The sequence below is a fragment of the Hippopotamus amphibius genome, chromosome 7 (genome assembly GCF_030028045.1).
Source record: "Hippopotamus amphibius kiboko isolate mHipAmp2 chromosome 7, mHipAmp2.hap2, whole genome shotgun sequence".
Classification (NCBI taxonomy): domain Eukaryota; kingdom Metazoa; phylum Chordata; class Mammalia; order Artiodactyla; family Hippopotamidae; genus Hippopotamus; species Hippopotamus amphibius.
In genome coordinates this window covers 77053570-77079572 of record NC_080192.1, presented here as the reverse complement: position 1 = coordinate 77079572, position 26003 = coordinate 77053570, and the positions used below count along the sequence as shown (strand labels likewise).

Sequence of the window (26003 nt, the reverse complement as noted above, 5' to 3'; positions counted from 1 at the left end):
AAATTTATGTAAGTACTTACATGTTTATAAGCTGGTATTAAATCACTGCTCTTAACATAAGGGGATTTCACAATTAAGGGAAGTGCCAAGCCAAAGACTAAAAAGTAGGAATGCAAAATAGAAGATTTTTTTTTCCCCAGAAAAAAACAAACATGGTAGAACCTCTCAATGAACTGGGATTTGACTATTAAGATTAAGTCAATTCTAGGAACTTCCTTAGTGGCCCAGTGGTTAAGACTCTGTGCTCTCAATGTAGGGGGCCTGGGTTCAATCCCTGGTCAGGGAACTAGATCCCACGTGCGTACTGCAGCTAGAAGTTCATATGCCACAACTAAGGAGCCTGCAAGTCGCAACTAAGGAGCCCACCTGCTGCAACTAAGACCCATGGCAACCAAATAAATAAAATATTAAAAAAAAAGAATAAGTCAATTCTTTCTGAACCCCAGAACTGACAGGAGGCGTCTTGGGAGTAAGACTGATCAATATATTCCTCTTCTACCAGCGATCACTGACAAGAAAAGCAGCAAGGTTTCAAATTGTCCTCGCAGCAACCAGCAGTATATTTAGACACAACACCTTTTTCCATCGGACAGTTTTAGGTAGTCAAACTTTTACTATGCTGAAAATTCAGTCACAGCTTTCCATTTTCACACTGACCTAAATGAAAACTGGAAGATATGGTCTTTTGCAATGAGAATGTTTGACTACGTGTAGACTTTTGTTTCTGAGGATGACATCATACACTGTGAAAAGAAATAGAAAAAATCATCCACAAATTCTGTGTTGAATGTATGAAAAAAGTCAAGTAAATTTTATTGTCCCTGGTGTTTTGACTAATCTATGATAAAGAGCCATGATAAGGGGCTTCCTAGGTGGCGCAGCGGTTAAGAATCCACCTGCCAATGCAGGGGACATGGGTTCAATCCCTGGTACAGGAAGATCCCACATGCTGCGGAGCAGCTAAGCCCGTGTGCCACAGCTATTGAGCCCATGTGCTGCAACTACTGAAGCCCACGGGCCTAGAGCCTATGCTCCACAACAAGAGAAGCCATGGCAATGAGGAGACTTTGCACCACAACAAAGAGTAGCACGCCCTTACCGCAACTAAAGAAAGCCTGCGCACAGCAACAAAAACCCAATGCAGCCAATGAAGTAAATTTTAAAAAAATAGTTGAAATAATATTGAACAAAAAGCTCTTCCAAAAAAAAAAAAAAAAGAAGAGCCATGATAAGGTTTATATGACCTTAGGTTCTTTTCAAATGAATATAAAGGTTCTATAGGTGCACATCATATCAGATCAGTTTCTTCCTTTGCTCTTAGAAAAACACAAACAAGACCTTTCCAGGATGTTGAAACAGAAAAGACTTCTTCAACTTGCCCACCAAGTGAGTGCGTGCCACAGCCGGTATCTATGGGGTACATTCTGTGAGACTGAACCCCAAGCCTGTGTCTGGGACCAGCCTGTATTTCCTCCCTCAGGGGAGAGCAAGAGGAGTTGCTGAGTTTTCCCTGGGAAATATTAGCAGAGGACACACACCACAGCATCAGCCCTATCCAGCCAGCTACCTCATAAAATGCCACCAGGAGCATTCCTGGACTTGGCCTTGTAAAATAGTACACATCTGTCATTTTTTCTGCAGTGTCCAGGAGGCTTTTTGGAAAATGCCCTCTTAGGCCAGGAAGACTCTTAGGGTGAGAGGAGTTAGTGGTCATCGCAGAATTGGCAGGGTCTGCGAGAAGCCATTTCTGTTTCCCAGAAACAAGAATGGCAACCAAAGACAAGAGCTCCACTCAGGACTGACAGTGGTGGAAAGTCAAACACCGAATGTGGCAGAGACTGAACAGAATAGTCTAGGAAGCACCTGCCTAAAAGAGACTGTCCAGAACTTAAGAACCAATTTCCGGGCTCCCCTGATGGTCCAGTGGTTAAGATTCGGTGCTTCCAATGCAGGGGTGAGGGTTCTATCCCTGGTATGGGAACCAGGATCCCACATGCCATGTGGTGCAGCCAAAAAATTAAAAAATAAAAAGAACCGAATGCCACCTGGGGAAGGGAAATGGGTTTGGTTCTTAGCCTAAGCCTGGTTCCTAGCTCAGTCCCTCCATTTGTCCCCTTCCTGGCATGGAGCCCCTAAAACCCTCAGAGTTTCCTAAGTGATGAGAATCATAAATGTCTTTTATTATTTTAATGAAAGCCCCTAAGGATGGGAGCTGGTTGCCAGTGGAGCCAACAAGGTGATAAGAGGGTTGGAAATTTCAATCCTACCCCCTCTACCTCTCAGGAGGGGAGAGGGCTGAAGATTGAATTCAGTAACCAATAACCAATGATTGACTCAATCCTGCCTCTGCAATGAAACCTCCATTAAACCCAAAAGGAGAGGGTTCAGAGAGCCTCTGGGTTGGTGAACATGTGGGGATGTGGGGAGAGTGCTCCCAGTGTGGCCATTGGGAGCTCCGCACCCCTTCCCCATCCCTTGCCCTAGGGCATCTCTTCCATCTGGCTATTCCTGAGTTATATCCTTTGTAACAAATGGGTTGTCTAGTAAGTAAAAAATTCTCTTGAGTTCTGTGACCCATTCTAGCAAGTCATTGGAACCCAAGGAACTTGGGTTGTTGGAACTTCTGATCTACAGCTGGTAGGTCAGAAGCCCAGGTGCAACCTGGACTTACAATTGGCTTCTGAAGTTGGAGGTGGGGGTGGAGGGTAGTCTTCTGTAGGACTGAGACCTTAATCTGTGGGATCTGATATGATCTCCAGGTAGATAGTGTCAGAATTGAGTTAAATTGTAGGACAGAGCTGGTGTCACAGAACTGCTTGGGATGGAAAAAAACACACACATCAGAATTGGTATCAGAATTGTAGGGGGTGTGGCAGGGAATATCTTGAGTTGTTTCTAATATTTAGTCTCACTTAAGAACAGGCGCAGCAAGCTTTCTTTTTAATACCTGCCACCCCACCCCACCCCCACCCCCACCCCAGCTTCCCCATTGGATGTCCTCCAGTTCTTTGAAAGGGAGGTTGTCCATAGAGAGTGGCTGGGGACTGAACAAGCCTGAGGGCATTGGTGGGCATCATTTCTGTGGAGCTCTTCCCAGGCAATATGCTGGCTGCCAACCAGGGGTAATCTTCCAGGTCGCTGCTGTGTGTCCTCAGCACTGGGTTTTTTGTTTTTGTTTTTTCATAAATTTATTTATTGGTTGATTGATTGATTGGCTGTGTTGGGTCTTCGTTGCCGCACATGGGCTTTCTCCAGTTGCAGAGAAAGGGGGCTACTCTTGGTTGTGGTGCTTGGGCAGCTCATTGCGGTGGCTTCTCTTGTTGCGGAGCATGGATTCTAGGCACGTGGGCTTCAGTAGTTGTGGCACATGGGCTCAATAGTTGTGGTTCATGGGCTCTAAAGCGCAGGCTCAATAATTGTGGCACATGAGCTTAGCTGCTCTGCGGCATGTGGCATCTTCCTGGAGCAGGGATCGAACCCATGTCCCCTGCATTGGCAGGTGGATTCTTAACCACTGCGCCACCAGGGAAGCCCCAGCACTGGGTTTGATTGGCCCTGGTGACATGGTGTTTTTGCAGATGGGTCCAGGGCTTTCCCAAATTTCCACACACTCTAATAAATTTGAGTTGTTGTTGGTGTTTGCTAGACTTTGGTAGACAAAATAAAGAGAAAGGATGCCACTGTTTGGTAGGGATATGGTTTCTAATGGCGTACATTATTTATCTGCTTTTTATCCCAACTCTGCCAACAACAGAGAGGAGAACAGCACTCTCATACCCTCTCCCCAAACGTAAAGTTCAGGAATTCCTGGTCTCTGGGTCTGGATCCTTGCTCAGAGTGCCCTGTCTTCTCATAGCCTCACCATCTCTGCCACGAGGAGGGAAATAGGAAATCCCAGTCCCCAAAGTCTGAGCCACAAATGCAGAGTCAGTGACTTCCCAGTGTCATAAATATCCTTTGGTTCCTTTATTCATTCCATCAACATCTATCGAATACCTCTTATGTGTCATTTAGGGGATACAGGAAAAAAGACCCAGTCCTTGCTCGCAAGTTGTTTTCAGGCTGAAATACCCACTAGGCAGCATGGAAACCTACCTGGGATGCGGGGTTGGAGATCTGATCTGAAGTGAGACTGGGTGAGACTGAAGATTCTTCATGCATTGACTGATTCAACAAATATTTACCGAACACACACAATGTGCCAGACTCTGACCTGGGCTCTGAGGATTCAGTCATGAATGAAGTCGCCAAGTTCACTGCTCTTATGGAGCCAACATTCCAGCTTCAGCAGGGCAGGGAGCCCAGGAGAAGGCAGGGGATGCAGAGGAGACAGACTAGCCACAAGTCAGCCAATGAGCAAGCCATTTATTCCACGGGTTTTACTGAGTATCTTGTATGTGTTGGGCAGGGTGTTATGTTAGGTGTTAGGGTTGTAAAGACAAATGAGGCACAATCCTTGTCCCCAGGGGCATTTCTGCCAGAGGGAGGAGGCTGTCCATAGGCACAGAGTAAATGATGCGGCTGTTTGGGGGAAAACCAGGCCATTCAGTAGAGCTGGGGCATAGGGTGTGGTGATGGGGGAGGCTCCCTCTTTTAGTTATGGAACTCATCCCTTGGGCAGTCTGAGGCAAAGAGTCCTTCCTGGAAACTTCACATGAATGCTCTTGAAGTATTTATTGGGGTAGACAATTAGGAACAAACTGTAGGTATTGGATGTGTATAAAAAAGCATCATTCAGCCTAAGGTGGCTTTGCTTGCCTGAAATACAGACCAAGAATAAGAGTTTCTAACACTCCAAATTCCCTCCCTCCCTCCCTCCCTCCCTTCCTTCCTTCCCTGGCCCCATTCCCAGAAACTGGTACAAATAAAGACAAGTGTAGGACCTGAAAGTGTCAAAGTGCATATAACTAGGATCTTCCCTCTGAGGTGTGGTCAGGAACTAATTGCTTAATGTTTGCAAAATAGTAGGACATTCTTGAATAAAAGGCCCTATATAAGTTCAAAGTCTTTATAATTATTTTGATGATTACTATAATTTGTAAGACTTAGTCATAAATCTCTTCATAAGAGGATGAAGTCAACAGTTTTCAAAAGAGGAAGCAGGCCAGGGGCTCTATATAAGGTTTGTGGGCTGATGGTCTCTAAGGACAAGAGCTCACTGAAGACAGGTGAGTGATGGCACTCTGCTCAGGCCTATTTAGAATGAAAAATCCAGGATATGGTGATCAATTGATAATGACTGTGTCTCTGCTAAGTAAATAAGAAAAGTTGAAGTCAGAGAAAACTCATGAACATTGCAAGGAAAACCCAAATTATAAAAGATTATGTAGATGATAGAATGATTTTTTTTACAATACTTATACATGTTTAGATTTCTTTTAATTCAAGTATATCGTTACTTTTGGATTTGTGAGCATGGATGAAAGAATGGGAGAACAGAAATATGTGTGCATTTATTAAGAACTGTGATAAGTCAAATGAAATGTGTTTTTGGTGAATTCAAAGCCAAAAAACAGAGGTGTTTGTATTTTTCCAGATGTAACTTCTCCCGCACCCTCAGGCTCACTCCTATTGCATTAACCCCACCCACTTTAAGTGATGCTTCTATAACAAACTCCTATCTTCTCTGGAGGCTGTGGAAGATCTAAGGCCAGCAAGTCTAACAGTTTAAACTTGGCAGAGTCAAAGGCTAGACAGGCTTCAAGAGTCTTGGATGGAAGAGAGACCACGGTCTCTTGGATTTGATCTTTGTTTAAGATGGAATATTCCTGGGACAGTCCTCTGCACCAGAAGAGGAGCCTTCCTGGAGTTCTCAACTCTGGGAATCCCAGATGGGCAAAGTGAGGAAAGCAGGCACAGAAGCCTAAGGGAGAGAAGGAACTCCTTCCCAAGTTTCTCTTGACCAGGAAAGGATTTGCCTGCAGAGAATGAAAGAAGTCATCCAAACTCTGAGCTCTTCCAAGCTGGTGATCCTTGCTCACAATCCAAATTCAGTAAATATATATTTTCACAGACCATGTGAAAATGTAACTCTGCAAGAAGTAAGTTTAAAAGGAGCCTTATATTTGACTCTAGAAAGTTAGATTTTTCTCAAAAAAACATGGTCCTAGTGGCAGAAACATTTTATGTATGTGACTGTCATTGCTGTCATTTTAATTTAAGGGCTGTCTGGTGGATAGCAGTCTGCGGGGCAACGTTAGGGTGTATGTGAGGAGGGAGAGAAAGAGGGGAAATGGCTAAGAGGTAATGCTACTGGAAAGGCCTTTCAGTCCACAGGGAGCAAGCAAGAGAGCTGAGTTAGCAATGAAACCAGGGTCCGGGTGACAGTACAATGTGGAGCAGGAGACCTGCCTGGTGTGTGTGTAGAGAGCAGTTCTCGATACTTCCAGGACCAAGTGGGGCGGGGCACGATGGGGCAGGGCCACCTCCATCTCCCAGCACCTCAGGATGTTAACATGGCACCTTTTCCAGGCTGGTTGGAGGGCCCTAAGGACCTGGGATGCCTATGGGGAGAACATTCATGGAAAAGGAATGGGGGTTCTCTTGTGAGAGAACTACAAAGACCTTTATTTCCACTTTTCCAGAAACATTGTTTAACTGAGGAGGAAACAGTCCATGATGCCTTACAAATCTAAACACTTCTTTGAGAATTACAAAGTGCTTGGTGCAGGGAGGGTGAGTGGAGGCCACCAGGAACTTGAACTGGGCCCGAGTGGTGTTCAGGTTGTTAGTTTCCAGCGTGCCCTCCACCTTGACATCCCCACGCTGTCTGTCACAGTTTTGCTCTCCAGGAAGGGAGAAGAGGGATGCTGCCGTGGATGCCGTGCTTGGCATCATGAACACGGTGCTGGACTGACTAGACATTTTAATAATGGTTCTAAGTGCCAAGAGCCACAGGGGTGTGACCAGATCAGTCCTGCGTGACCAACGCACACTCGCGCACACACCCCAGTGTTGCCTCAACACTCCCTTCTGAACATAGACTACGTTTTGGAAAGTTGAGTCACAGAGTTTGGGTTTCTTTAGTATGTTGTGTTGATGTCTTGTTGTCACTTCTTGTTCTTTCCTGATGTAGCTGAAAAAAAATGAAAGTAACTCTGTGTTCCTAAGTCATTGGCATATGTACTTCCATAGACTCTTTTCATTCACGTGCTTACTCAACACAGACATTTAGTTCCATGCTTGGAAAATGAAATGAGCTTTCATGTTGCAATAAAAGCTAAGTTTTTTGACTTGGATTTCCAAGAAGAAGTATTTTTGTTCCCTGGAAAAGCAATACAGAGAGTAAAATACTCTGGGGTTAGCATCTGGATGCAAGCAGTGCTTGTTTTCTAGGGGTCCTTTCCATAAATCCAGTGAGAAGCCTCTGTAAAGATATACTTTCATGAAGCTATAAGCTTTTCCTGTACCTACATGGCTCTTCCTCTGTTCTTTTTCCTGGGATGGAATGTCCTCTCTTATTCAGTGCTGGGGGCTCAGTGGTTGATTCCTGCTAAATTGAATTGAATTGATTGAATCTGACAATTCCTGCAGACACAGCTAGAATTCCAAGTTCCTTTATCTTTCTGGTGTTTTGAACTGGGCATGACATTTTCTGTTTAATTAAGGGAAATCAGACCCTCTCAATGTTGCAGGGAAGAAAAACAAAAAGCATGACTTTTTGTTAATTCAAATGACTTCCTTAATACCTCTTCTTCATCTTGAGATGTATTCTCTTCCTGGGTGTTTGGAAGGAACCACCCATAAGACTAACCTTCAAACCAAATAGATGAGAAAAGCATTATGAAAGTGCCGAGTACATACTTATATGCACACCCTACTTGTAATAATACTAATAATTCAGAATGATGGCAGCCAAACTCAGCTGACCATGGAGATGATGCGAGTAGCCTGCAGTGGGAGAGGTTGGTGGAAAGTGGAGGCTTTGGGGGCAGGTGGCTGGCTCCTCAGGCATTCCCTGGGATTAACAGTAAGTTATTTTGGGTGGCATTTGTATAATCATTCAGTAGCTAGTGGGGGAACTAGGGCTCTTTGTACATGAGGAAGGTGATTAGAGGAATGGTTGGGATGAGAAAGTACTTGAGAGCAAGTGCTTGATGGTGACCAGTTGTCTGATCACTTGCCTGCTGAGCCCCTTATGAGTTCAGTCCTGGTCCCCTGACCATGATCTGGCTTCACAGGGATTTGACTTTGCTGGTGGAAGTAGCCTGTTTCTCCATCTCCTCAGGCTCTGGCCTAGGTTTGCTCCTGCCAAGGAGTCCTACAGAGAGAGAATGGGGAACATGGCTCAAGGTGACCAAAGTGGTCTGAAATTCCCAGGCTGGGGCCTTAGAGCAGTGGGGAATGTCTTCCAGCTCCCTCTTCCAACCAAATCAAAGACTACAGCAAGGCACCAAGGACAGTGTGACTTTTCCTCTAAACTGAAGGAAGAAGAACCTAAAGTAAGAGAAACACTAATACAAAATTCTCCTTTTGGTATTAGCTATTGATAATGAAGAGGCTATTGGGATAAGGCATATGCATCAGAAATTGGCTTTTCAAAATCTGGAGTCAGGTCACCATGTTTCTAAGTGTTGAGAATCAAGTATCTCTGTTTCTTGAAAGAATCAGTATTTGGTAACTTGACAGTATGTTGAGTCCCTGTGGGCTGAGCAGGGGTCTCATCATTTTTAAGCTAATTGAAAGGACAGATGGAGTGCACGTCTCCCTTTGGCTTATTTCATTATGATTCAAATAATTAATTTCCTTAGTTCATACATGGGGACACACATTCATTCTTTTCACACCTTTCCACAGAAACACTACATAGTGTTATGATGACAATTGATATTTTCACATCTTTGGGCTAATTTCTATTTAAAAATCACTTTAGGATCCGTAGTGCCAAGTCATTGATATGTCTGTGCTGTGGCTGCTTCTGGGCCTCCTTGCCCTTACTGGTAAGTGTATTCCATTTTTCCCAAATGACCTCAGAGATGGGAAAGATAAGCATGGGAACTTAGTGGTACTTCTGATACTTAAAACTGCAGTGGAAAATGTTGTTTTTTCCTTCAAGCTGTTCAACAAATCCTGGAGTTGGTAACAGCCACTGACAGTCTCTTCCCAGATGCCTCACAAAAGGAGGGGGTTCTCCAGAATGTGAGGTGGGCTTACAACAGTATTGCCTGAGGCCAAACTTTAAATCTATACCATTGAAAAATGCTCACTGTTCCTCTATAAAAATGCTTTCACCAAAAGTATTTATTGAATTTATTCATAGACCATATATTTCTACAGAGGATTGAGGTGACTTACCATTGTAAAACTAATGTAATTCAATAGAAAGCTAGCATCATTGGGATCAAGGAGATGTGACTCAGCCAACCATTGAGGCTGACATCGTCACCATGTTTGAATTTCAGCTTCAGTCCTAAGGTTTCTTGCAGCTGAGGCAAAGAGGAAAAGGTCATGTCTCTTGACAAAGAAAAGGAGGAAGCATAGTACCTCAAGAGAAGCAAATTTTTATCCTGGCTCTAAATTTTAAAAATGTATCAGATGGGGCTTGCCTTTCATTCATTCCTTTCTTTCTTGAACCATCCATTCCACAAATATTTTTAAAAATTTTTAAAGGATTTTGGGATTAAGGTACTTTGTGGGGGGGAGGGCAGAGAGACAAGATGGTGGAGTAGAAGGAGATGAGCTCACCTCTTTTTATGGAAACACCAAAATCACAACTAACTGCTAAACAGCCACCAACAAAAAAATGCTGGAACCTACCAAAAAAGATACCCTCCACCCAAAGACAAAGAAGAAGCCACAACAAGATGATAGGAGGGGTGCAACCATAATAAAATCAAATCCCATACATATTAGGTGGGCAACCCACAAAGTAGAAAATAATTATACCACAGAAGTTCTCCCACAGGAGTGAAAGTTCTGAGCCCCACGTCAGGCTCCCCAGCCTGGGGTCTGGCAATGGGAGGAGGAATCCCCAGCAAATCTGCCTTTGAAGGCCAGCAGGGCTTGACTGCAGGAATTCCACAGGACTGGGGGAACCAGAAACTCCACTCTCAGAGGGCATACATAGGGTCTTGAATGCACTAGTACCCAGGGTAAAAAGTGGTGACCTCATAAGAGACTGGGCCAGACATACTTGCTAGTATTGGAGGGTCTCCTGAGGAGGCAGGGGGTGGCTGTGGCTTACTGCAGGGACAAGGACACTGGAGGCAGCAGTTGTGGGGATTACTCATTGGCATGAGCCCTCTTGAAGGCCACCATTTTCTCACCAAGACCTGACCCCACCCAACAGCCTGTAGGCACCAGTGCTGGGACACCAAACAACCAAAAGCGTAGGAACACATCCCCACCCACCAGCACAAGCTGCTTAAAGTCTTCCTGAGCACACAGTTGTCTGATAAATCACATCCGCTGACATGTCCCTGCCCACCACCAGAGGGACAAAACCCAGCTTCACCCACCAGTGGACAGGTATCAGTCCCACCAGGAAGCCTGCACAAGCCTCTTAGACAGCCTCATCCACCAGGGGGCAGACAGCAGTAGCAAGAAGACCTACAACCCTGCAACCTACAGGATGGAAACTGCCATCACAGAAAGTTAGACAAAATGAGGCAGCAGAGGAATATGTTCCAGATGAAGGAACAAGATAAAACCCCAGAAGAACAACTAAGTGAAGTGGAGACAGGCAATCTACCTGAAAAAGAATTCACAGTAATGATAGTAAAGATGATCCAAGATCTTGGAAAAAGAATGGAGGCATGGATCAAGAAGATACAAGAAATGTTTAACAAAGACTCTGAAGAACTAAAAAACAAAGAGAGATGAATAATACAATAACTGAAGTGAAAAATACACTAGAAGGAATCAATAGCAGAATAACTGAGACAGAAGAACAGATAAGTGAGCCAGAAGACAGAATGGTGGAAACTGCTGCTGCAGAACAGAATAAAGGAAAAAGAATGAAAAGAAATGAGGACAGTCTAAGAGATCTCTGGGACAACATTTAACACACCAGCCTTTGCATTATAAGGGTCTCAGAAGAAGAGAGAAAGAAAGAACCTGAGAAAATATTTGAAGAGATAATAGCTGAAAAGTTCCCTAACATGGGAAAGGAAACAGCCACCCAACTCCAGGAAGTGCAGAGAGTTCCAGGCAGGATAAACCCAAGGAGGAACACACTGAGACACATAGTAATCAAACTGACAAAAATTAAAGACAAAGAAAAAATATTAAATACAGCAAGGGAAAAGCAACAAATAATGTACATGGCAACTCCCATAAGGTTATCAACTGATTTCTCAGCAGAAACTCTGCAGACCAGAAGGGATTGGCATGACATATTTAAAGTGATGAAAAGGAAGAAGCTACAACCAAGAATATTCTACCAAGCAAGGCTCTCATTCAGATTCAAGAGAGAAATCAAAAGCTTTACAGACAAGCAAAAGCTAAGAGAATTCAGCACCACGGACCAGCTTTGCAACAAATGCTAAAGGAATGTCTCTAGGTGGAAAAAGAACAGGCCACAACTAAAAACAAAACAAAAATTTATGAATGGAAAATCTCCCTGGTAAAGGCAAACATACATTAAGGCAGGAAATCATCTGCACACAAATACGATATCAAAACAAGCAACTGTGAGAAGAGGAGAGCACAAATGCAGGATATTGGAAATGCATCTGAAATTACAAGCCCAGCAACTTAAAATAATCTTTTTTATATATAGACTGCTATATCAATACCCCATAGTAACTGCAAACTGAAAATCTACAATAGATACACACACAAAAAAGAAAAAGGAATCCAAACACAACACTAAAGTTAGTCAACAGGTGACAAGAAAAGAGAATGAAAGAGGAAGGGGAGAAAAAGGATCTGCAAAAACAAATTCAAAACAATTAACAAAATGACATTAAGAACATACATATCAACAATTACCTTAAACTTAAATGGATTAAATGCTCCAACCAAAAGACACAGACTGGGTAAGTGGATACAAAAAAAAAAAGACCTGTATATATGTTATCTACAAGAGATCCACTTCAGATCTAATGAAAAATACAGACTAAAATTGAGCAGATGGAAAAAGATATTCCATGCAAATGGAAATCAAAAGAAAGCTGGAGTAGCAATACTCATATCAGACAAAATAGACTTTAAAATAAAGTGTTACAAGAGAAAAAAAGGAATTTGGGGGAGCATATAATGTGATTAGGGAGAGGCTACAGGGCAAGAAGTAATGAGTGACACAACCTACTGCTATTAAAGATATTTGTCACCAATCATAAAAATAAAAGTGCACTGATTAAAAAATAAACAGGGACATGGTGGCTCATTTAATTTTTAGTACACTCATAAAAGACCAAGTCACTTCATTTCCTCATTTCTCTTAGATTACTCATCCAAAGTTTTTAAAGTATAAGTATTTACTCCAAAATACTAGTATTTTCAGACAACCCCATGAAGCTCTTAGTAAGAAAACAGAATGTTAAAATGCATTTGCATAAACCTACAGTACACAGATTATGATGTGCAACATATACTTCCAAAGATCTGCATATCATTAAGATTTGATGATGTAATCTAATTAGGTCAAAGATTAAATAAATCAAAAAGAGTAATCTAATGAGAAGTCCTTATAGGCTGATAATAGCGAGAAGATTCTCTCAAGGGGCAGCTTCCTGCCCTCTGTAAGTAACTTGTTACTGGCTCATGTGCCCGCCTTCTGGTGTGAGCTATAAATTCTAGGGAATGCTCTCCCCTTCAGTGACTAGTATGACTATGAGAGTTAGGGGGAGAGATGGAAGGGCAAAGTGAGAAAGGGAAGAAGGGGAAAGAGGGAGCCCCAGGGCAGAGACCTGGTCCTGGACCTCACAACATGTCCTCCCCTCTTTGCTGTTTTAGGCTCCCACCTAGAAGTATGCCCAAGAGCAGAGGAAGCCAACTCCAAGTCCCAGTTTACTAGCTGTGCCTTTACTTTGGGTCTGGGTTGAGATCCCAGGGAGGACCAGGCTTCATACTACATGTTTCTCCAGAGTAAACACAAGTATCTCCCAGACCAATGAATTAGGAATATTTGAGGAAGAAGTGCTGAGAGTTCACCTAAGACACAAGATGAGGACTAGTTTAGAGGGAACACAGAATCTCTGCTTTGATTCCGAGACACCTGCCTGACATCACTGTTCAGCTCCAGAGACTTGCAAGGGGTATAACTGCTCCAACAGTTCCTTGAGTCCATAGAAGAGGAGGTGAGAAGTTAGTATCTGTGATCACGTAGTCACCATACTGTAAATTTCAGAAGTGTTTCCATGGCGGAGGGAATTCCTGTTGTCATTGATTTTAGTACAGTTATTTATACTAATGTCACTTCATAATGGACAGAAGCAGGATCAGAACTACTCTAGTTCAGCGTCTTAGGCTGACATTTTCTCCGTTTGTAGGCTCATCTGAAAGCAGTGGTTGGGGATGCTATGGAGACATCCAGACCCTCTACACCCCTGGGGCGTCTTGTGGGATTGGAAGGCTTCGAGGCCTGAACTTCTGCGGTATTTATCACCCCACTATCTGCCTTGCCCTCCTCCTCTTCTTCCTCTTTCTCTCAGAAGGTGACTCTTTTTGGCAAGGGTGGCTTCCTCAGGACTTTGTCCTGTCCCCTCAGTTTTGATCCTCTCAGCATATCCTTTAGGTTCCTACTGCCTCCCACAGCCCCATGCAGCAGAGTGACAGAGACAGCACTGGATGTGGGGTCCACAGAGCTTGTCTGAGTTTGGCTCTGGGGCTTCAACAAGTCACTCAGGTCTCCTGAGCCTCCACTGGAAGAGTGAAGATAGCACTTACTTTACAGTTTTGTCAACTTTGGTTGATGTAATGTGGATGAGAGTGTTTGTGAAACCAGGAAAGGGAGCTAGCAAGGTAAATTTGTATTGATCTTCATTTTGCCATTTCTCATTATTTCATAAAGGTTTAAGCTCACATGATTTCCAGGTGTCACTTTAGGGCAGAAAGGTGGGCAGGGGTAAGCAAACCTACCGGGAAATTCTCCAAGGACTCCTTGAAGGGTTGGAAGAACCCTTTCTCTCACATCCTGTGCTCATGGTGGCTGATGGACAGGTATGTTTTACTGGGTTACTCTGGGATGCTTGGGATGGGGCTGATGGTGTCTGTGCCCACGGAATTTTCCCAGGTGGACCAGAGCAGCCTCTGGGAGCCCAGCTAAGGAGCACAAAGGACACTCATCAGGGGATGCAGACTCAAGCTCAAAGGAGAAGAATCTTAATCTCAGGTCTAGGAATGGCCACCAGGGATTTCAGACCAAAACTTGAGCTTCTCAGTCCTGGACCACTGCCCAGGTCCCTGGAGTGGATTTTCTCTCTCCTCTTGAGCTCCTGTCTCAGTGCAAGTCACACCAAGCTGCCTCCTTCCTTCTGTGTTTGCTTTAGGAGTTCGTGCTTCTGAAAGGCTGGCTGAAATAGACATGCCATACCTCCTGAGATATCGATCCATCATGCGTACAGTTGGTCTAAAGTACTGCGTGGACCCTGCCGTGATCGCTGGTGTCTTGTCCAGGGAGTCTCATGGTGGCAACGTCCTGGTCAATGTGGACAGTGTGGGCGATGGAGTCAGGGTGGTGCAGGTAACCCGCCATCAGTCATGACATGTGGCTTGTCACAACCCCAAGGAACTCCTTCACACTTGTTATTGTTGATGGCACCCCTGGAGCACAGCTCCATAGAATACAGAGTGAAAGTGCTCCCTGGAGTTGTGAGAACCACAGCTCTGCCTGGGAGATGTGACCAGCAACATTCCTGCTTCATTTAGAGCCACAATTTCTTTTCAAAGTAAATTATGCTATGTTTCCAGGCTGTCATCATAAGTATTTTATTCTGGATTTTTCCAATAAGGTGATGGGGTAGGAGAGAGATCACAGATTGAATCCTTGCTCTGTTATTTTGTAACCATGTGACCTTGGGTAAATCATTTATTCATCTTAGGTCTCAGTTTCCTCATCTATAAAATTCTCTCTCAGAGAACTGTTATGAAGATTCTGAAAAAATGTGAAGAAGTACTTGGTTTCTGGTAGATTTTCAACAAATATTGAATTACCTTTCCCTTGTCTTCTTTCTACACAATTCTTAGTTATGAAGATCAGTTTCAGTTTTTGCACTAATTCTGCCTGGTATCACTTGCTGCCTGATAGAAGCTTCCAGGGAACTGGTCATTCATTAATCCCACTGTTGAATTAACTGCGCTGGGGGAATTGGTGATGGCGAGGGAGAAAATGAGGCCATGTTTTTTTCCTATGCATTTCACACTGTTGTTGAGAAATCTGTAAGTATTGCAGTCATGTTTTAAGCTTTTAGGAAAATGTGTTCCTCAATGATCTTTAAATTGGCTTCCCAAAGCACATGACACTTGACAACTTAAAAGTACTTTCAAATACTTTCTTATTTTGATTTGGGGACCCATCCAATAAACTGATGAGATGGAGTTGGGGAGGGAGGCAAGTAATCTGTCCTTTACAAGTGAGGAAGTAGATTTGTGAGGACAGAGTCATTCCTGCAAAGTCACCCAGCAGCTGGAAAATGCAGAACTGGGACCAAGAATGACATTGGTGATGTGAGGGCAGGCATCATTTCTCCTGTCCTGTTCTGCCTCCTTTGTAAAGAATGAGTTCATCTCCTTTGAAGATGAAGAAAGAACTCCCCAGAGTCAGACATTTCTCCTACATATGGTGAAACCCACGTGGTGTATAAGAAAATGTAGAAAAGTTACCTTTAGACATTTAGATTACCTGAAAGGAAACTTACAAGTACAGATAGAAAAATCCCTTTCTGACCTGTTTGGAGGGTTTGTGTTTGCATCAGACTGGTCCCAACACTCCATCTGTCACCTCTGGTTCCAGCCCTGGCTCTCACTATTACCCTGAAAACAGCAGTGAAATGTCTGCTTGTCCCTTCCTTTGTCTAAATTTGTAGCTTTACTATTTATCCTCAGGGAGATTGAAGGTGAAAATGGTTCAGCCAAAGGAGGAGAGTAAAAGAAGGGAAGTGAAAAAGCAGCCCTGATCCCAGGAAGCCACATCACCCTCTGCCTCTCTCCCTGCAGGACCCTGGCCTTTATACTCCCACCTCCTGGATCAGTGAGGTCCAGGTTTCCCGGATAACCGAGGTCCTGACTGTTAGAATCAAAGAAATCCAGAGGAGGTTTCCAACCTGGACCCCTGATCAATACCTGAGAGGTTCGTGTTACCCATGGGTTGGTTTCCCAGCATGGAATTTCCCAGCATGGAATAGGGACACATGTAATATCAATACATTGCACCAGATTCCCCCAAACCTCAGTTGCCTCCTAAAAAGCAACTAGGAAAGAGAATCTGAGTTAACTGCTGAGCACCCTGCCACAGTGAGGGGCTGTGAAGTCGGCATTAACCTATCTCACAAATTCCAGGTGGACTCTGTGCCTACATGAGAGGTGCTGGCTACATCCGAAGCAGCCAGGACCTGAGCTGTGACTTCTGCAATGATGTCCTTGCACGAGCCAAATACTTCAAGAAACAGGGCTTCTAGTGCTTCAGCTCGAACCCAAGATCATTATCATGCAGGTGGCCTCAGCTGTTACACAGATAAAAGTAGCCAATGAGGCCAGTAATTGTGAATCTGAGTTTGACCCGAAGATCATCAAAATAACGTGAATCACATTAAAGAATTATTATCTGCATTTTGTGGTCTTGTGTGTAAATAAAGGGCTGTGTCTCTTTAAAGGTGTTTCCATGGATGTGAGCTGTAATGTAGATTTCTGTGAAATGAATCCTGTATCTCATTGGCTTGCATTGTCAGATTTAACAAATAAAAATACTGGAATCCCAGTTAAATCTGAATTCCAGATAAATAATGATTTTTTTTAGCATAAGTCCCATGCAATATTTGGAATATATTTATAATATATTATGCATTGTCTATCTGAAATTCAAATATAACTGGGCACATGGTTATTCTATCTGGCAACTCTATTACTGATTTCTTTGATAAAAATCATAGTTTCAAATTTTAATTGAAAACTTTTGATAAGAAAAGGGTAAGAGGGTGGCCAGCCCCATCTTCTTGGGGGAATAGTTTTGAAACAGGAGGGAAGGGCACAACCTTTAAAAAAAAATGACATAGCCACTGAGGACACGACAAAAACTGGTTAGAATCAGCTAGGTCCAAGATGGTGGAAGGTTCAACTTCCAATAGACTTTGAACCTCACTACACAATCATTGTAATACATTAGCTATACACACACCCACAGGTGCCAGTACAGTTCCCAAGTCGACCATAAAAGGCCAAAAAGTGGGCAGTGGCCCAATTCCTGGAAATCTCTGAGTCTTCTCCAAAATAATTGTAATAATTCTCTCACTCATTAGCCTATTAAATTACCCAGCCCATAAAAACTAACCACCCCATATTTCAGGACCTCTCACCTTCTGAGATGGCCCACACTCTGTGGAGTGTGTTTCTCCCAGGGCTGCTCTTTTTTTTTTTTTTTTTTTTTAAGCTCTCTATTGGAATATAATTACTTTACACTGTTGTGCCAGTTTTTACTATACAACAAAGTGAATCAGCTATATGTATACATATATCCCCATATCCCCTCCCTCCCGCAACTCCCTCCCAACCTCCCTATCCCAGCCCTCTAAGTCATCACCCATCATCAAGCTGATCTCCCTGTGTTATGCAGCAGCTTCCCACTAGCTATCTATTTTACATTTGGTAGTGTATATATATCAATGCTACTCTCCCACTTCATCCCAGCTTCCCCTTCACCCCCCCAAACCCCATGTCCTCAAGTCTGTTCTCTACATCTGCATCTTTATTCTTGCCCTATCACTGGGTTCATCAGTACCATTTTTTTAGATTCCATATATATGAGTTAGCATACGGTATTTGTTTTTCTCTTTCTGGCTTACTTCACTCTGTATGACAGACTCTAGGTCTATCCACCTCACTACAAATAACTCAATTTCATTCCTTTTTATGGCTGAGTAATATTCCATTGTGTATATGTGCCACATCTTCTTTATCATTCATCTGTTGATGGGCATTTAGGTTGCTTCCATGTCCTGGCTATTGTAAATAGTGCTGCAGTGAACATTCTGTTACATGTTTCTTTTTGGATTATGGTTTTCTCTGGGTATATACCCAGGAGTGGGATTGCTGGGTCATATGGTAGTTCTATTTTTAGTTTTTTAAGGAACCTCCATACTGTTTTCCATATGGGCTGTACCAATTTACATTCCCACCAACAGTGCAGGAGGGTTCCCTTTTCTCCACACCCTCTCCAACATTTGTTGTTTCTAGATGTTTTGATGATGGCCATTCCGATCAGTGTGAGGTGATACCTCATTGTGGCTTTGACTTGCATTTCTCTAATGATTAATGATGTTGAGCATCTTTTCATGTGTTTGTTAGCCATCTGCATGTCTTCTTTGGAGAAATGTCTATTTAGGTCTTCTGCCCATTTGTGGATTGGGTTATTTGCTTTTTTGGTATTAAGCTGCATGAGCTGCTTGTCTATTTTGGAGATTAATCCTTTGTCAGTTGCTTTGTTGGCAAGTATTTTCTCCCATTCTGAGGGTTGTCTTCTTGTCTTGTTTATGGTTTCTTTTGCTGTGCAAAAGCTTTTGTTTCATTAGGTCTCGTGTTTATTTTTTATTTCCATGATTCTAGGAGGTGGGTCAAAAAGGATCTTGCTTTGATTTATGTCATAAAGTGTTCTGCCTATGTTTTCCTCTAAGAGTTTTATATTGTCTGGCCTTACATTTAGGTCTTTAATCCATTTTGAGTTAATTTTTGTGTATGGTGTTAGGAAGTGTTCTAATTTCATTCTTTTACATATAGCTGTCCAATGTTCCCAGCACCACTTCTTGAAGAGGCTGTCTTTTTTCCATTGTATATTCTTACCTCTTTTGTCAAAGATAAGGTGCCCATATGTGTGTAGGTTTATCTCTGGGCTCTCTATTCTGTTCCATTGATCTATATTTCTGTTTTTGTGCCAGTACCATACAGTCTTGATCACTGTAGCCTTGTAGTATAGTTTGAAGTCAGGGAGCCTGATTCCACCAGCTCTGTTTTTCCTTCTCAAGATTGCTTTGGCTATTCGGGGTCCTTTGCATTTCCATACAAATTATAAAATTTCTTGTTCTAGTTCTGTGAAAAATGCCATTGGTAATTTGACACGGATTGTGTTGAATCTGTAAATTGCTTTGGGTAATATAGTCATTTTCACAATTGCTCTCACTTTCTGAGACAACCCCTTGCCCTGGGGCCACTCTTGCCTTTTGAGATGGACCACATTCTGTCTATGGAATGTGTACCTCTCTAAATAAATTCACTTATTACCTATCACTTTGTCTCTCACTGAATTCTTTCTGCAATGAGACATAAAGAACCTGAGCTTCATTAAATCCTGAGACCAAGTGTGTGATCTCAATTAAAAGACAGTGGATTTGAGACCCAATCTGAGTTGTGTGGTTTCAGTTTCAGGAGAGTCACTTTTAAACTTTGCAGCATTATCTTCACCCTAGGTCTCTCTGACATCTAAGTTTACCTCTTCCTCTCCTTCCCTGGACCACAGAATCTCCTATGCCCAATTTCCTCCAACTCAGTTAAGCTCTCCCCTTTTTGGGGGCACTTAATTCAGACTAATAACGTCAGGCCAGATAGTGATTCCTTAGTTGGAGCTGTCCTCAAGGACACTGACCACACACTATACTGGTAAAGTATTTAATTCTAGGGGTTGCATGCTATAAAAGTAATTAAAGTCCCATTCTATCAACACTTCACAGAGTGTCATTCTAGAACAACTATCATCATTTCAAGCAAAACATTTTTTTGGAAACAAGAACTAGGTCTCAGCATATATGAAGCACTATATCAGTCTCTGCCCTCAGGAACTGTTAAATAATAAAACTTAGTTGGGGATAGCAGCCAGCCACACATGTGCACAAGGTACAGACACAGGGCGGACATGAGGTGATTGTGTAAGGTGCTTACCTTCTGTGTCATGGGCTTGTGGAACTTGCTGGTGACCATCAGTGTCCTTGAACTCTTCCAGGGCTGCTTCCTTCTTCATCTCCCCACCCTCTGCCTTCCAGGACCCACTCTTAAGGCTGAATCCAGTGAATGGATCCTCACTAAGGACAATATGACTGAGAAGACCTTGGGAACACACCTTTGGAGATTTCCATTTCCCTGGCACAAGGGAAATGGACTGGGAAGCACTGGTTATGAGCCCACGTGGGAACCAGTTGGGTGAATAAAGTCCTATAATCACCTGGGCAGCCTCATGCAGCTTCTATATTCAGATAGGGTAGGGGGGTTCCCCAAAGGAAAAGAACCAGACTTGGCTTTTCTTTTTTTGACATAAGAGAAACCATTTTGGCCAAAGTCATTTTATGATCTAAGACTGGCTGCAATGTTTGCCCTTGAATGGGCCTTGAAACCAAGCAGGATCCTGTGAGGCTTCTGGGCACAGAAGCCTTTCAAACAGTTGCTAATCAGGGAAGAGAAGGGATGTAGAGAGCAGTCAAGAAACAATAGTGCAGCCTTGGGACAGGATCCTGCTTCTGCCTCAAGGGATACACATAACAATATCTTTGAGCTCTTCTGAAGAACTAAAACCCCAACCAATGGAAGATGCTAAGTACTTGATGAAGCATTCTTCAGAGAAGATCAAGAGACCACCTGAGGCCAGATTAAAGGAATACAGGCCCTGCACACACCCTGATCCTTGTCAGCAACCCTGCCCTTGAACCATTGTTATAAGACTCCTCACCAAACCCTCCTGGGTTGCAACACACAGTTTTGAGGGCAAGAGCCAGCTCTGTCCCCCTTTGCCTGGCAAAGCAATAAAGCTATTGACATAGCCATTGAGGATACGACATAAACTGGTTAGAACCAACTAGGTCCAAGATGGTGGAAGATTTGACTTCCAGTAGACCTTGAGCCTCATTATACCCTCACTGTAATGTTGATGCATTAGCTAAGTGACACACCCATAGGTGCCATGAAAGTTCTGAGGCGGACCATAAAAGGCCAAAAAGTGGGTGGTGTCCCCATTCCTGGAAATTCCACCCCTTCCCCAAATAGTAGAATAACCCTCCCACTTATTAGCCTATGAAATTACCCACCCCATAAAAACTAACCACCCCATATTTCAGGGCCATTCTCACCTTTCAAGATCGACTGCACTCTGTCTATGGAATGTGTTTCTCTCTAAATAAATCTGCTTCTTACTTATCACTTTGCCTCTTGCTGAATTCCTTCTGCGATGAGACATAAAGAACATGAGCTTCATTAAGTCCTTAGACCAGGTATATGCTGTCAATAAAAAGACAGTGGATTTGGGGCTTCCTAGGTGGCACAGTGGTTAAGAATCCACCTGCCAATGCAGGGGACACGGGTTCGATCCCTGCTCCAGGAAGATCCCACATGCCGCGGAGCAACTAAGCCCGTGTGCCACAACTATTGAGCCTGTGCTTTAGAGCCCGTGAGCCACAACTATTGAGCCCATGTGCTGCAACTACTGAAGCCCATGTGCCTAGAGCCTGTGCTCTGCAACGAGAGAAGCCACGACAATGAGGAGCCTGCACAGCACAGCGAAGAGTAGCCCCCACTCACCACAACTAAAGAAAGCCCATGTACAGCAAAAAAAAAAGACCCAACACAGCCAATAAAATAAATAAAGAAAGAAAGAAAGAAAAGAAAAAAAAGACAGTGGATTCAAGTCCCAGCCTGTGGGTTCCAATCCCATCTGAGTTGTGAAGATTTAGCTTCATCATCAGGCCTTCGCAGCTCTCCCATGTTGCATTTCTCGTTTTCCACATTTTTAGCTCTCTTCCTTTGTTTATACAGAGCACATCCTCCAGCAGCTTCCTGAGAAAAGTGAGTGGGAGGTTAATTTTTTGAGGGCTCTCATGTCCAAAGTATTTTTTTTTCTACTCTCACATATATTTGTAATTTGGCCTGGTAAAAAATTCTAGTCTGGAAATAGTTTTCCTTCAGAATTTTTAAGGCATTGCTCCCTGGTCTTTTGGCTTCTAGGAGCACTCTTGAGAAGCCTGAGGTCATTTTGATTTTAATCCTTTCCATATGATATATCCCCTCTTCTCCCCCTAGAGTTTGTAGAATCTTCTCTTTGTAGCATGTCTGACATTGCACAATGATGTGCTTTGGTGGGATTCTGGTTTTGATATATGGAATATTAGCCATAAAAAAGAGTTAAATCTTGCCATTTGTGACAACATGGACGGACCTAGTGGGTATTATGCTAAGGGAAATAAGTCAGACAGAAAGACAAATACTGTATTATTTTGCTTATATGTGGAATCTAAAAAAACAAAACAAAACTGAAAAAAGCATAACAAAACACAGAGTTATAGAAACAGATAACAACCATGTTTGCCAGAGAGGGGAGGGATAGGAGGTAGAAAGAAATAGATGAGGGAGATTAAGAGGTACCAACTTCCAGCTGCAAAATAAACGAGTCGCAGCTACGAAAGGTACAGTGTGGGGAATACAGTCAACAACTGTAACATCTTTGTGTGGTGACATATCATAACTATGCTTGTGGTGACCGGTATGAAATGCATAGAAGTATCAAATCACTATGGTGAGCGACCAGAATTAACACAGTGGTGTTAGTTCAATTAGGTCAATTATACTTTAAAAACAAACAAGCAAATAAACTCATAGAAAAATAGACCAGATTTCCAGATTTGTGGTTACTGGAGTGGGGGGCCGTAAGGGGTGTGGGGGGGCGGGGAGGGGAGTGGGAACTGGATGAAAACAACCAAAAGGTACAGACTTCCAGGTATAAGATAAATAAACACTAGGGATGTAATGTACAGCACGATAAATATAATTAACACTGCTGTATGTTATACATGAATGTTATTAAGACCGTAAATTATTAGTTCTTATCACAAGAAAAAAAATTTATTTCTATTTCTTTAATTCTGTACCTATATGAGATAAAGGATGTTCACTTAATGTGAGAATCACTTCATGATGTAAGTCAAATCATTGTGCTGTACGCTTTAAACTTATGTAGTGCTGTATGTCAATTAGATCTCAATAAAACTGGAAGAAAAAAATCAAAACAGGTCCCACTCCCAGGTGATGCTAATGTGTAGCCGAGATTAAGACTTATTGTCTCACAGATTCTCCAGAATCACCCGAACTAAATAGAATGCTGACAGGTAGTTTTGTGTGGCCATCTGAGGACTCTAAAACCTCCTCTCGCTTTTCAGGACTATTCAAAACCCAGATTCCTCACTGAGGTGTGCACCGCTTCTGGCTTAGCTGGGCACATGGAGCTGAGTCATCTTTGACTTGCTGAGTCAGCCCGTACCACCACTGGTGACTCCATCTATCCTGCCTCCTCCTCTGTCAGCCTCCCTCACAGCCTTCTCCACATCCTTCCCCATGCTGCCTTAGAGCAGCCTCAGGGGTTAAATAAAAAAAAAAAAAAAAAGAGGCCCAATCAAAGCAACTCCATTTCTCACATGTTCAGCTTCCCTATATGACCTGAAACTGTTTTTCTAGCACAGACCAAATAAACATTTTATACTCCCAGTAACTTATTTATATTTCTTGTGATGGGGAAATTTTAAAGTGGAGTAACTAAGACCCTGAGTAAAACTCTTTGAGAAGGCAATAAGAACCAGGTCCCTCAAAATTTTTGCTCCAGAGTGTGAGATCCTAAACAAACCAAACTCCCAGTTGCCCCATGTCATCAGGTGGTGTAGAGTAGAATGAACCCTGGCATGAACAGAGGGGGCACTAATGAGCCAGCTCATCACGTGGGCACTGCAGAGAACCAGCTGTTCCTCCTTGAGTTCCCTTCCTCTCGGAAAACAGGGGAGACTGCTGGAATTAATCAAAGGAACTTGTCAGTGGCGTTACCTCGTGCATGTGAGAGCACAACCGTGCACCATTTTGTGTGGTTTCTCCCCAAAGCCTAGAAGCTCTGAAAAACTCAAAAGAAGGATTTGTTCTTATTTATAGGTATGTAAGGAATTACTTTTATGTTGGAAACACGAAAGAAACTTTAGAGAATAAAACTAGATGGGGGACTTCCCTGGCGGTCCAGTGGTTAAGACGCCAAGCTTCTACAGCAGGGGGCCCGGGTTCAATCTCTGGTGGGGGAACTGAGACCCGCAAGCCGCGTGATGTGGCCAACAAACAAGCAAACAAAACCTAGATGGGACTGGGTTGTGACTTTCTCTAATCTTGAAAGCAGGTGGCATTTCATTCTCTCCTCATGTTCCCAGGGAAGCTGACAACCAGTTCACCAAAGTCATTGGTCTCAGCTGGCCACCTGCTGAGGCACAGATCAGGCCAGGCATGCTGGGGAGCTGCCAAGAGGACTGGGCTCCTCCCATGTCCCTGCTCCTCACCCAGCGCACCCCTGTCCCTGACACTGCCTCCTCCTTCCTGCTGGCGCTGCCTGTGCTGTGACCACTTTTTCTTCCTTTCTTTCCTTCCTTCCTTCCTTCTCTTTCTCTCTCTTCCTCTCCCTCTCTTTCTTTCTACCAGGCCACAGAGCATATGGGATCTTAATTCCCCCACCAGGAATTGAACCTGGCCCGGGGAGTGAAAGCACTAAGTCCTAACCACTGGACCACCAAGAAGTTCCCACTAGTGCTTTCTCAGAACCTCTATGTATCACCTCACTGGTGGTGACCAGATGCTTTTTTTTTTTTTTTTTTGGCTGCACCATGCAGTATGCAGGATCTTAGTTCCCCCACCAGGGATCGAACCATGCCCCCTGCAGTGGAAGTGCGGAGTCTTAATCACTGGACCATCAAGAATTCCCCCAGATGCTTTTGATTTGATGGGGATCTCAATATAAATTTTTGTTTGCATATACACAGAGGTAGAATGAGGCAGACATTTAAGAGGAGGGTATCTTACAAAGCAAGAACAACGTACAGACCTGTGACTTGTTCTGTGTCCGTGTCTTGATTTCTAACGGTAACTGAGTGATGACAGAGAGAGGTCAGTGCCATGGTAAGAAAAGTTGAATGGTACTCACCGTTCCCCTAGAAACAAGAGGCAGGCCACACCACTCAGGGCCATGAGAGAAACACCAGGTTTCCATCGGAGGCTGATGAAGGGGAGGGCCTGAGTCAGAGCCTCCAAGGGGGTTTCTGTGGCAAAGGTGGCAAGGAAGGGCAGAGAAAACAGTGTAGGATTGGCTAGTTTGCATAATTTCCATGGGCTTTGGGGTGGTCTCTAGTTGCCTGGAATCGGGCCTTGGGGTGATTTAGGGCTGGGGAAAGATGGGCTCCCTGTGTGTGAATTAGGTAAAGTGGTGGTTGAGGACTAAGGGCTGGGGCTGGTTGATGTGTGTATGAAAGGCATGCTCCCAGCTGAGCCTTTGCTCTCTCTAAGAACTGCTAGCCCTGGGAGGAGTAGTCTTTCTCTGGCCAGCAAGCTTTTTAAGATGTTAAAACGTCAAAAAATACAGAAAATAAAAAACACAATTAATACACTATTCAAAACAGCCCGTTGCAGACCAGCAGCATCAGCATCCCCCAGCATCCCCAGCATCCCTGGGGAGCTTGGAAATACCGCATCTTGGGTCTCACCCCAGCCATACTGAATCAGAGCCGCAGGTTAACACAATCCCCAGGTGATTCGAATGCACTTTAAAGTTTGCTCTACATCCCTAGGTGTTTGAAAAAGGTGTAAACAAAGAAATTATTTATGCTCGAAGATAATAATTTGATCAAAGTCACAGAGCCAGCAAGAGGCAGAGCTGGGATTTAAATCATGGTCTATTTGACTTCAACTCTCATTTATATATTGAGATTTTACATATTAATAAAGAGATCTTGGTATATTAATATCAAGATAAAATGTCTGGAAGTTTTCAGGGTGTTTTAAAAATTATGTTGTGGTGGGAACTGATTTCACATCTCTGAAGTAAGAGCCTCACCTGAATTCCACAGACTAGGAAAGTGTTA

At 43.3% G+C, this 26003-nt stretch overlaps 1 protein-coding gene across 1 annotated transcript; it reads left to right on the top strand.

Annotated features, from left to right (window-relative positions):
* The first annotated feature begins 8891 nt into the window (after window positions 1–8891).
* LYG1 (lysozyme g1) lies at window positions 8892–16559 on the top strand. Its single transcript, XM_057740527.1, has 5 exons — window positions 8892–8939; window positions 13434–13538; window positions 14433–14626; window positions 16099–16231; window positions 16441–16559. The coding sequence occupies exons 1-5, from the start codon at window positions 8897–8899 to the stop codon at window positions 16557–16559; spliced, it is 594 nt and encodes a 197-aa protein (XP_057596510.1). The 5' UTR covers window positions 8892–8896.
* Window positions 16560–26003: the final 9444 nt, after the last annotated feature.